At 39.8% G+C, this 12,783-nt stretch overlaps 1 protein-coding gene across 1 annotated transcript in view; it reads right to left on the bottom strand.

Moving 5' to 3' along the window:
• The window catches only part of pafah1b1a (platelet-activating factor acetylhydrolase 1b, regulatory subunit 1a), a 30,598-nt gene that overhangs the window by 6,577 nt on the left and 11,238 nt on the right, over nt 1-12,783 (bottom strand). Inside the window, exons 3-6 of the mRNA XM_041241234.1 lie at nt 4,668-4,752; nt 2,512-2,586; nt 2,187-2,393; nt 195-363 (exon numbers count right to left, since the gene is read on the bottom strand). Coding sequence (XP_041097168.1) covers nt 195-363; nt 2,187-2,393; nt 2,512-2,586; nt 4,668-4,752 — 536 coding nt within the window. The remainder of the gene's footprint in view (nt 1-194; nt 364-2,186; nt 2,394-2,511; nt 2,587-4,667; nt 4,753-12,783) is intronic.

Here is a 12,783-nt window from a genome sequence, read left to right as displayed (position 1 = left end):
ATGTGGAAAGGGGCTGTGTAGGAATTTACTAAAGTGTCTAGCCAGAAGTAGTTTTAATATAGTCTAAATAGATTGCTCTAAAACAAGATGGAATGGGTACAGGATCTGGAAAATATCCAAAATGATTTAATGAAATCATTAGTCAATCTATACACTTGCAAATATCCCCCTGCAATTCTCCACCCTTCTCTCACCATGCATGGTTCTGATGCATTCGAATCCTTGGAAATCCCATAGCTTAATGGTCATATCAGCAGAACAGGATGCCAGCAGCTTGCCGGTCTGGTCGAAGGAGATGTCCTGTACCGAGTCTGTGTGCCCCTTCAGTGTGCGCTCGAAGTCTCCAGTCTCATAATCCCACACCTGCCAGATGAGAGAGAAGCAGATACGCTGAGAGAGAGCCCTGCGCCGCCCACTTCCCTTCCATTTGCACTCAGCAGGCCAGTCTGCCGCCTCTATGAATAATTAATCAGTCAAACACAGGCACAGCTTGCAAAGGCAAGCTTGGACTGGAAATCTCCTCTAGGAGCTCAAACCCAAAAACATTCAAACAGCACCTTTACTTTGTGTGCTCCATTAACCCAGTGAAGTAGAAAACCTATTTAACGCTGATGTACTGTTTAAATTAAAAAAAAAAAAAAAAAAAAAAACAAACCTTACAATTTTCTAATAAAGAATCTATCAAAAACGCCATCTGCTGTGAAGACAGAAAAGCACTGCTTAACACGTCAAGATTTTGACCTTTCACTGATCAATACGGTCAGTTTATATGCAGACCATGTGACCAAAAGGTTAGCCTTCACTGGATCAGGCCCATACTTCCAGCAGTGAGCAGCTATGCCTCATCACACCATGAGTGCCAATAGGGGGTAGTCAAGTCAGCACAGTAACAGACATACATCATAGTCCATTTATTTCTATTCTAAAAGAGCCTCTGAGTGATACGGTGGGCAGACAATAGAGACAGAAACCAAGATCGAAAGATTGAGGGTTATGAATTGGTACAAAACAAAACAGAACACAGCATATAATATTCCCAACCCAGCCAATCGGCATCGATTGCCATCTTCATGCAATATTCATGGATAAAGGGTTGGAATCATGGGTAAGCTTATTTATTTAGCAGTAGGAAGGAAATATGCTGTCAATGCAGGATTTTTGCTTTTAGTTTTCTTTAAAGGGTTAAGATAAAATAAAAAAAATAACACAAATAAAATAAAATTACACGTTTCTGCCAGCTTGCCCTGCATTAGAAGCTCTGTGGTGGTCTGCACTCATGCAGAAGATAAAATTAGTCGCTAGGCAAATTTTTGGTAAGGTGGAGGGCCCTTGTGGGACTGGTGCCAAGTGGAAGGGTACATGCTTTTCCGACTCCTGAATGAATGTTTGTGTGACAGATTTATTCATGAATTGGGACGCTGCAGTAGAAAAAAATCATTAAAAACTACGTGCTGGCTCTGCCAGCCAAAACTCAGCTCCAAACAACAAGGCTTTATTCACAGCAAAACCTGCCACATCAGAGGCAGATACAGTGGTAATGCTGCTCTGGAGTCGGAGACTGCAGCTAATAAGTTTAGGCAAACCTCTTGGGGCTCCACCTTCTACACAAAACCTTGTGTTGTAAGCAGTACTGAAACTCCAGCTGTGGTTACTGATCCAGTGGCTCACTGTGGGAGCTCAGTGACACAGCATAATGGGAGGCCTACAGTGGAGAGAACAAACAAAAAAAAAAAAAAGAGGAGACACAGCCAACTGAAAAATGAATCCAAGTATTTCAGTGAGGCTTATGGCAGGTGCCTCTGGAAATTGGTCCATAAACTGCCAGGGTGATTGACAGGGCAGACACTCATTTCAAAATCTCTACATAATTAAGAGAGGGAATGACTGTTCCTCAAGCTTTTGACCAAATCGCCTTTTTATGCTGCACTGAGCAATGTGCTGGTATTTGTACAAACTAGTAAGAATCCTACCCCTAAAGTCCCTGCAAAAGACACTGGACACTACAACACTCCCACATATACCACACTGCCTAGCAGTGCCAACTGGTGTAATAGATGGTAACTGCAGAGGATATCTTGATAAAATAAACTGACAGGACAAGTGTGGCGGGCTAATGCACTGCGACACCCTGGCAAACACAAGGCTAGGTTTCAAATTCTACACTGAAGATCAGATCAGACACCTACCTTTATTGTAGCATCCTCGGAGGCAGAGACCATAACACTGAAAACAGGGTGGAAAATGACCCGGGTGACAGGACTCCTATGACCACTCAGGGCGTATCTCTCTGGCGGACGGGGGATCCATTCTTTAGGGTCACGCTTCTGACCCAGAGGTCCTCCTAAAGTAATCTCCTCTTTTGCTTCATTTAGCTTGGATTCTAATTCCATCACCTGAAAACACAAAGATATGCATCAGAACAATCAAGCACCAACAAAAAATGTGAAGAAAAAAAATCATTCACTACTGAAATAAGGTAGCACTAAGCTAATGATAAATGAATTCACTAACCTTCTTTTGTAATCTGATAACTGAAGTCCATTTCTTTTCCAAAAGGCCAGCATACTTCTTGTCTAATTCTTCATTCTAGCAACAAAAGAATAAATAGATTTTAGCAACACAAACCCACTACCGCTAACTGTGACCTATATCAATTGTAGCGGAGGACCCTTGAGCAATAAAGAAGTATCATACGAATGTCCAAGAGACTGTAGAGATTTTGTTATTAATCTCCTCACACAGGGTCATCTTTCACAATAAGATTACATTTTCTGAAACATTACACTGAAGAACATTGTCTATGGAGTGTTTGGCAGTCGTAAAGGAACCTGGTGCTGCCACAAGCCAAATTCACTGGTCTTTACCCATCATTGTTTGTTCATTTATATATTAGTGCTCATGCAAGATAAGGAACAACTGATTGCACTGGATACAGACACTACAGTAACAGTGAGCAGGTTCATTGATTTAAAATGGACAAAAAAAAGTAGTTTACCATTAACAAGATGTCACCCATATCAAGAAAGAAATAAAAATATATAAATACACAAAATAAATAAATAAAACAAAACCCTTTAGCTTTTAATCATTAAACTGTCTGCTGCTTGAAGGGCAGTAATGACCTCTACTCTGGGGCCATGGCCAATTTCATTCAAAACACTTCTCCAACCCAGCAAGAGGACAAAAGATGTAGAAGAATGCTCAATTAACCAACACCATCTTCCCAATGACAACTATGAAGCATTTCTGCAAATAACCATTATAATATTAGCAATGAAATTGTAATTGCATAAAACAAAATCAAAAAAGATAATGCAATCTCCTCACAGACCAGAACAAAGAATTTACAAAAAATAAAAATATAAAAAGAAAAGAAATGCCAGCTTATCCTCGGTGCCAGGCCAGCCGTGCAGGACTGCGAAGCCGAGAGGAAGGGCATATGGAAACGCAATCCGACTGGCACCGTGGTGCAGCACATCCCAGTGCCAGAACAGTCTGAGGTATGCCTGCCAGGCACCTACAGCTGTGTGCAACACCTGCCTTCACCTACTTAATCTGGTCATTAGCTTGGTAACAAAACACTACTCTCTACTTGAACTGCACAACACTAAATTCGTCTTTTTATTCTGTGCATCAACAGCTCTTATTTTAGAGAAAGACCGAGCGGAGATACATGGGAGGGGTAATAGCAGATCAGTTCAACCTGTAGTGCACGAGACCACTGCACCACCTAATAGTGCATATAACATCAGATGAGTGGCTACCATGATATAGCTTTTAACAGCCCATCCTCCCCTCCAATGGGTAGCCAGTATGACGTTTTGGCCACTTTTTTTTTTTTTACCCAGGACTTCACGCATCTATGATACCAATTAACAGAATCTGTAGCTTCTGGAAAAAAAAAAAAAAAACCCATGACATCTTCAGCATACAGTCATTTTACTGATTATAGTTCAACATGGGAGGCCAACACTACACAATGGACTGTATTGGGATACAAGACCATCCCCAGGTTTTGGTCCGATTTGCCATCTGCTATAAACTACGCTCTGCTGTTAGCTGTAGAGCGCAGCCAAATAAGCATATTACATATTGATACATGCAGAGCCCTAATCAGTTTAGCCCGACTACCCATAGAGGGAAAGCAGAGAGATGCCGGGGAGTCATGGTAGTGAACAAGCTTTATACACAGACGGCACTGTCTTCTTAAATCCAACGAGAAGCAGAACAAAACCTGTAATACATGAACTCCACATACAGCAGAAAGTACAATCCATTTTTATAAATTGTGATTCACAATTTAACAAGTATAGCGCGAAACACAGAAATCCTTAGGATTTACATGCAGTTATTTTGTTGAACACACTTTTACAAAAAAGCCGTAAGTCACAGCCAAAAGGATATACAATACTAAAAAATAAATACATAAATAAATAACATGGATCTCCTGGATTACTGTACAAGCTTGGAAGTTATCCCCTAGAGGGCAGCTTCGCTTCTCAATTATTGATTGCATTTTCCACTATGATAGGGAATTGAATAGTTTACAAACCTCTCTGACCAAAGACAAGGTTAAGAATAGACATGCAGTGTTTACTAGGGGTGTGGAGCAATAAGTCATGTGCAAATAAAGCAAGGTAGTAGATTCCAGTGCAGCAGAAACTCACCACATCTAACTCTGCCTCCTTCTTGAAAACTGAATATGCTTCTTCATATCCGTTTGAGCGGAGATAATCTGCTATCGCTCGATTTCTGAAAAAGAAAACAGACCAATTTAATGAAATGCTCAAATAGGTCAAATGAGACGCAATGGATCTATAAAAAAGTATTCAGACAATAGAAGCTGAACCATTGGTGGAGCTGGATGGAGATAATTTAGACAATGTCAACTATTCCAAGGTATCAAATGTTGAGTGGATGCAAGATAAACAGCAAATGTAAGCCAAGGCTGTCTAAGCAATATCTGCATTAAAATACCAACCGATTCAATGATAACCTTGTGCCTCAGACCCACAACAGCTGCCAAAAGCATTCAGACAAGAAACACAAAAAAAAAACCATGAAGGACCCCATATCTACCAGTCTACAAACCAGACATACAGAAATCTATCACAAACAGACATTTAGAAACAGAAACAAAACCTCATACTACGAGAGCATTAAAGATATAAGAGAAAACATTCACATCTGTAAAGCTCTTGATTTACAGAAACCTGTAAGTCTATATACCAAGGGTACCAATAACTATACATGAAATCCAATTAAAATGACCTTTGTGCAAAATGTACAGTTAGCACTCAATTAAATGGATGTAGAAAGCCACAAACAAGACCATAACAAACGTGCCAAAAGGTCCGGTTCTGTGTATAACATGTAGGACCCTGATCATAACACTGCTTCAGACCCCCTTTAAAAAATGAATATCAGCTGATCCTGAAATAAATCACAAATTAGTGTCAAATTCAACAGGATGTTAAAACTGTTTATTGTCACTATTACTGAACGTCTGTATTTCCAACAGCAACATGGTGACAGAGCCTTTGTTTAATTCTGGTGCCAGTCAGTTGAGGAAAGCTATCCTGTGAGCTGCATGACCTTCCAATCCATTGTTTTCTGGCAGAACTCCCTTGATAGCTTGGTGCTGCTAATGGATAAAACCACCTTGTCATTACTTTCAATGACATTCCTATTTATGATAAGTGATTCAGGACCCCCACCCCCCCACACACACACACAATTCTAGCAGACCCCACACCCAAATGTTTGCACTGTAGAAACATTGGCATACTTTATTGGATTAACTACATTCATATTTGGTACAAGTGTTACTGCAACAATAACCTGCATGTGCTAGCCGCTCCATTTGCCAGATCGCCTGCTCTGTAAATAGTTTTTATAGCAATAAGTAACAAGGCAAATTGGAAGTAATACAGAAAATTGATTAACACTATGTTAATCTGTTTTCTATTAGTTAATCAATTTCCTCTAGTTTTAGGAAAATAGCCTAAAAAAGTACCAATAGCTTTAGACCGACAATGGAACTAAACTGGCCAGATTAAAGCTGAAGGTTAGCTGGAGGTTACTGGTCATGTGACTGACTGCCGTTATCATGCACACTAAGCTTTGGGGGGCATGCCGTCTCGACCCAGACAGCAAGTGGAACCTTCTATTGACTTTTAACCAGGGAAAAAATTAGTCTGTGTACCTATATCAAAAGCACAGTGGTGTTATAAACCAGAAAGGATACAAATACAGCCATTTTGTCTATTTATTTCTAATAGAAGACATTTTGCTAATATTGTGCTGACCGGTAGGGGTCATGAACCTGAAACTTCCTGCCTATTTACTTCATACTGAATTCTACACCTTTAACCCTTAGCAGTCCTGTGTCGGACCAGGTCCGACATTATAATTTTTCCTTTCCAGTCCGACGTAAATCACAGTTCTCTAGTCGTTTCATCTCCAGAACAAAGCCAAGAAAACCTTTCAATGGGCGAATGAAGCCGAAAAAAATAAACAAACAAACAAAGGGCGGATCTCATCGTCCCATGCACTACAGAGATAAAAAAGACATAAACAAAGCTGCTTCTACATCCTGCGCTCAAAGAATCACAGACATTTGCTGAGCTTTTTGAGATGCTATAGTAATAAAATAATGACTTGGATCATATTATTGAGGAGTTTGGTGATAAAACATCCAGGAGAGGATTTATCAGTGTGCACGTCTATAAAGAGGTATCTGAAATACAGCGAACAAGGGTGGGGCTTGGCTGGAGATATAGTACTGAGTGTCCTTTTGCGATTCAGTGCCTTTTAAACCTGTTTTATTCTGAAAAAAATATTTTAAACAGCGCGTGTGAAAATAAATTGGACCGGACGCGCCCGACAAGCGCTGAATAAATGGACTACAAAAGGTTAATACACCCACTATCATTCCACAGAAATTGAGTTTAAGTAATTTACACAAAAGGTGCATTTCAAGAGTGTGGTGGTTTCCATGGAAACCTGCCTACACCAAGCAAAGAAGCAACATGTGTGGGCAGATGCGCCAAGGAGCAAGGTCACTGGGAAGATGTAGGAATAACTAGGCTTGTAGCATTTTATAAAATCCATCCTGTCAGTACACTCTGTTAGGCCTCCATTCCTACCTCCCGCCTCGAGGGGTGAGCTTACCTATAAGAAGCACAATTCTACTTTCAGCTGCAAGGGCTAACTGGAGAACAGCCAAACCAAGTCCAATAGACATGGTTTGGGAATCAAGGGCACCAACCCCTGCAACTGAGTTCAAATGGATCCAGTGGCTTAATCTAGATAAGGACTCCTTAACTGTTACATTATGCCTGTTCCTCCTACTCTGAAAAATGTGCCGAGAAGGATGGGCTAGAGAAAATTACAAAACCAGGAGAGGAACAGCATTGGATTGCTAGAGTCAATAAAAATCAAACCACACAGCAAATCAGTTCCTCAATACAATAGGTCTGCTACGAGGTGACAGCATTGCTTGTTACTTCCTGTAGGAGAGTCCACAGCATTGTGAGGAAACATTCTGTAGCGTTTACCACACTGCTGAGACCACAGTGCAGACACTGCGCTGCGAACAATAAATCAGACTGGGCCTCGTCATCAGCATGGCGAGGGCTGAAGGAAGGGAGCATTACCTCATCTCTCCAAGGAGCATGCTGCTCACAACAGCCCTGCCTGTCAGCTGTCTGCTTCAGCTCAGTGCAGAAACACATCCAATTCACAAATGCAGATCGCAACAGTACTTGAACACCTGGTCAATACAGCGAGGCCAGAAAAAGACCACTGTACTATAGTGCTTTAATACACTGTGTACAGTAATACTGCAGCAAAAGAAAAACAGACCAGCAAACACCACATTTAATAAGGTATTTCTGATGAACAATAAAACTTAGATTTAAAAAATACTGATGGAATTTACTATCAGTCCATGGCTTTTAATCATCCTTTAGAAGAAACAAATTTACTGTTCCAAAATATCTATTTAAGTTCCATGGTAAATCAATGCATTTTTATCTTGTTCCAACTCCAAGGCGTTTCCTGCGTTTCATTTATTAAAAAATGAAAGGCGTTGCAATATTAAAAAGATGAGGCAGCTTCAATATGCTGGGCTGTGATTCACAGGTAATTAGCAAACAAGTGTCAACACCATTAATCTGAAAACAGACAGATAATGTACCAGAACTCTTGGAAGATCAAAATGAACATGAAGGCAATCATTATTAGAAACGGACTGCAGCCAGTCCAGGCTATTTACAGGATCAACTCCTTCACAATACATTTTAAAAGGAAGACTAGAGCAGTGAGCATTTGCATGGAGTTAGTCTTACTAGACCTGTATACAGTATTTCAGTACTTACTGATGGATACACACACCAACGGCATTCAGCTTTGCAGAAACAGATAGATGAATGTTTCATTATTTAACACCTTGGGCTTGCATGTTAACACTCCAGGGTCTAACACAAGACCAAATCATTAATCCACCCCTGTGTATCTTTGCATGTTTGAGTTGTGAACGCAGATCAGAAACCTCCACGTGAAGAACTGCTAGGCAAACTGGAAGGTTATACAAAGCTGCATGCATTACAGTAAAAAGCTGAAACAGATTGGCTTGTAAATGATGCAGCCCACTGAAACGAGCACACTGTTGTAGCTAGAGCACATTAATTATTTCTCAAGCATAGCGGAGATCAATATAGACAAGTAAAACAAAAAGGAGTTCTTGCTTGAAACTCATTTTAGAATTTCGAGCAAGATCCAGCGAGGTAAACAAATGCAGAACAAGCTTTCAGTGTTACCACTCGTTGCTGCAGACTCCTTCCCCATGCCAGACACAGACAGAAAAAGCAAAGGAGGTAAGAGGGGGTGGCACGCTTTGTCGTGCTGCTATCTTGTGCCACCACCTTCACAGAACACCATCCTCTCAGAATCCGTTATAGATCTGGGATTGAAAAATAAATGTCTGTGATTGTAAACAGTTAAGCCAGGGAATTTATTATAGGAACATACTGAAGTGTCTATACCTGCTGCTGCCCTCCAGACCCCCCTCTGACTGAAATGCTTCATCTCTGTGGGTTCAGCATACTCTACTGAATATTTTATTAAAAATAGATTTTAAGTTTGCCGTTATCAATTCTAAACATACCAATCACAGCAGCCCATCCTTGAGCTGAAAAGCCCCACTGAACTGCATGCAGTTTTGTTTGCCCATGAGGTTCAAAATGGAAACCAATTTATCATTCTACCTGTATCAATGTTACAATCAGCTGTGTGAAAGTTTGAAGAAATTACTAAAAACAGTAGGAGTTTCCTCATCCACCACTGTGCCCAGTATAGTAGGAGCCTTCTGATCTTTTTTTAGAAGCACTCTGAAGCAGTAGCTTTATCAATTTAATCATGGTCCCCAAACGACCAGATCATTTATAAAAGTGAATACTAGAAGAATCATGCAGGAGTCACTGAAATTTAGTGGTTGTATTAAAAATATAAATGTATCTGTAAATATAAATTCAGGTGATGGAGATTTTCTGGGGGGGAGGGATGCCTCGCCTGCCCACCCCGCCTTGCTAGCAGGTTGAAAATCTTCCCTCCTTTATGTGCATATGGATTATATGGCAAATAAAAGCCTTCTTTCTTTTCAGATCACTGTATCAGGCTGGTAGAACACACAAGAGCCCAAACGTGACCATGTAAAGACACTTAAAATGGCAAATCCTACACTGTCCATGTGTACAAAGCAGTTTTAATCCTTCAGAGGATATCCAGAACATGTCTTTGCCTGTGTAATTTTACAGGAGGTAACATTTGCCCAGGACTGTTACGAAGATTAAGAGGAATTTCGTGAAAAGTCAAAAAAAAAAAAAAAAAAAAAGCGCACATTCTACACAGAAACACTTTGGATGTCAAATTATAATGCAACTGGTCTTGGCCTTCTATACAGAAAGACACTGCAACCCGCCTCAAATTTCCATCAATTGGAAGCTCATTATTAACTTGTGTTGTAACTGGTCATCTTTTTAATGGAGTCCTACTACAGTTATTAGTGGATACCGATACAGAAAATTAACCCATTCAACTGTAGCCATTCAACAAAGTGAGACAGGTGGTGTCAGACTTGCATGTCTTCCGATCCGTTTCATCTTCCAATTGGAAGTGAGACAAATCAATTCTCATTTGTGATCAGTCTTCGATCAGAGCCCAGGCAGGAGGGGGGGAAGACGACAAATCTATTTTAATACTACTAGTCAGCATCCACTCTTGGCTTGTCTAAGCAATAGAGATGTATTATCATAATAAAATAAAATCAAGCTCTGAACTAATTTTACTAGAACACAGATTAACAAATTAGCTGAATGTGTTACAAATAACCCATCTCTGCAGCCCTGCTTTATTATAGAACCTGTGCAAAAAAGAAAAAGTGATTTAGGCAAATCTAGCATATGAAAAGATAACCAATGATACCTTTTAAAAAAAAAAAAAAAAAAAAAAGAAAAAATACACACACACCACATAAAGCTGCTGGCTTTAGGCATTAAGCCTAAAGATAGTTGAGGACACATCATTACTTCACTCAGGAAGATTGCGGCAGCTACACTGCAGACAGTTTGAAATTCAGCTGTCCACACTTATTGACAATCTTCTCCTTACTCCTTATGCACATTTCACAGGTCTCCATCAAGCTGATGTCCTGTGATCGAACGCGGATGTTTAAACACACCATCAACACCAAATATTGTAAAGGGCAAGGTGTCTGGGAAGCATTACCATCAGTGACATATGTACATAGAAGACAATGCGTAACGCAAGTCTCACCTCTCCGAGATGACAAGAGGCATGGATTGCCTTTGATACTGAATCCAAAGTCGAATAACTTATGCCCCACATCACCTCAGGCAGACGACAAACAGTCAATGAAATCTATATGTCTCGCAGGCAAGCTGCTGTTTGCCTGCCCGACACTCAATACTTAATGCAATGCTTACCTGGATATAATGGGTCAGCCGAATGTACTCAGGAAAATTACATTACCAATTCTGTTATACTGACTGAATGAATCTATCCTGATTTAGAATAATGCACTCTTTCAGGGACCACTACAGCTGATCAGACATGTGACGAAACTCATAACTTGTTATCATCTCTCAAGCGTGCACAACTACGACAAGAACTGTGAATAGATCAGACTAGGAGTAGTTCCAACTAAACATTACTGCAAACATTTATTTTCATAAAAATCTACTAATTTGTTATGTGGCCAAAATGCTGTTAAGGGACACCACTGGAAACATGAAGTTACACAATGATGAGGCAGAGTTTAGAATATATTGTTTTCTAACCTTCAATGGTCAATTGCTTAGTGCTTTTTCAGTATTAAGTTACATAAGTGATACAGATTCCTTAAAGAAATATAACAAGGATGTTCTGTTTCTATATTATTGTCTTTTTTAAAAAAAAAAAAAACAAAGCTTTGCATTTCACCAAAAAAGTTAACTAAAAGTTTGCTGCTGCCAACAGCTGGCCACTAAAATAAAAAAAGGACAAGGAATCTGAGAAATACACCAACACAGTCGACCCATTCATTTTATAAGAAAGTCATGCACTGTGTTACACAGCTGGAGGACAGTTCAAAACCTTCCAGGACACACAAGCTGCGAATATAAAACTAGACAAGGACATGGAAACTTTTCAGAGAGAAAAGTCTTTCAAAAGGTCAGGTTATCTTTTAAGGTCAAACCTTGCTCAATTTATTATCGTGATGAAAGGACACCAGTAATTTGTGATGTGCCGTGTTGTGTTACTGATCACAGGGTTTGACAATCCCACTGCCGGTGAATAACAGATTCAATTTGGCATAAAACACTCCATATTCAAAATGGCTAACCTACTGAAGATGTGGTTACTGAACACTGAGAGACCTTAATGTTCTCTCAATTCACATCAACGGTATTTCCCTGGTAAAAGTGAAAGTGATAATTTATAAAATGAAGCTTGACGTGCACGAGATGTTCAAACTCCAATGTACATAAAATCTCCAGAGCCGCTATGTAGATATCTCTAGAAAAAGTATGTTTTTGATCACATGAAACCATGGTGCCTTAAACCAAAATGAAATTTTGCTTGCATATATTCAATATAGCTTTTGTTTAAATACATTCATTTATATTTGCTGTTGAATTCCAGAAACAGAGTCTAGAGACACAGAACAGTTTCTGTCTGCTCACTGCCTGTTCCAGCAGTTTTACCTACCGACTGGCAGATACAGACTCATCCTGGGTAAACTCCTTTCAAAATACAATAAATACAAAGTTTACAGCCAATGTCCAATTATAAGCCCCCCAGGTTGAAAGATCAAGCAATGTACAAGTCCATGCAAGATTCAGCTTGCAGACTACAAACTACATAATCCACAGAAGCACAATGTGCAACTGAAAAGCAAACTTCCGGAACATCTTAACAACATGTCTGGATCACAGAACACGCTTGGAAACAAACACCTCAGGAAACCGCAGAATAAAACAAACACACTGCCACTAAAGAATGCAATACTTTAACACCACACTATACTTGTCTTAAGAGAGAGGGGGAGGAGACCGTTCATCTTGCTGTGCCTTCCAAGAATGATGTCCATGAACAAGCAACTCAAATACTTCATAATCATCCTGTACTCTGGCGCTTTGCCTGCACCTCAGGAGATTTAATTAAAGCCAACAATACAACTCTTCTGGATAGCTGAAAAGAAAATTCAAACCTAGATATAAC

This window comes from Polyodon spathula, unplaced genomic scaffold (genome assembly GCF_017654505.1).
Source record: "Polyodon spathula isolate WHYD16114869_AA unplaced genomic scaffold, ASM1765450v1 scaffolds_764, whole genome shotgun sequence".
Lineage (NCBI taxonomy): Eukaryota > Metazoa > Chordata > Actinopteri > Acipenseriformes > Polyodontidae > Polyodon > Polyodon spathula.
The sequence above is the reverse complement of the archived record's forward strand: the minus strand, read 5'-3'. Positions and strand labels throughout refer to the sequence as shown.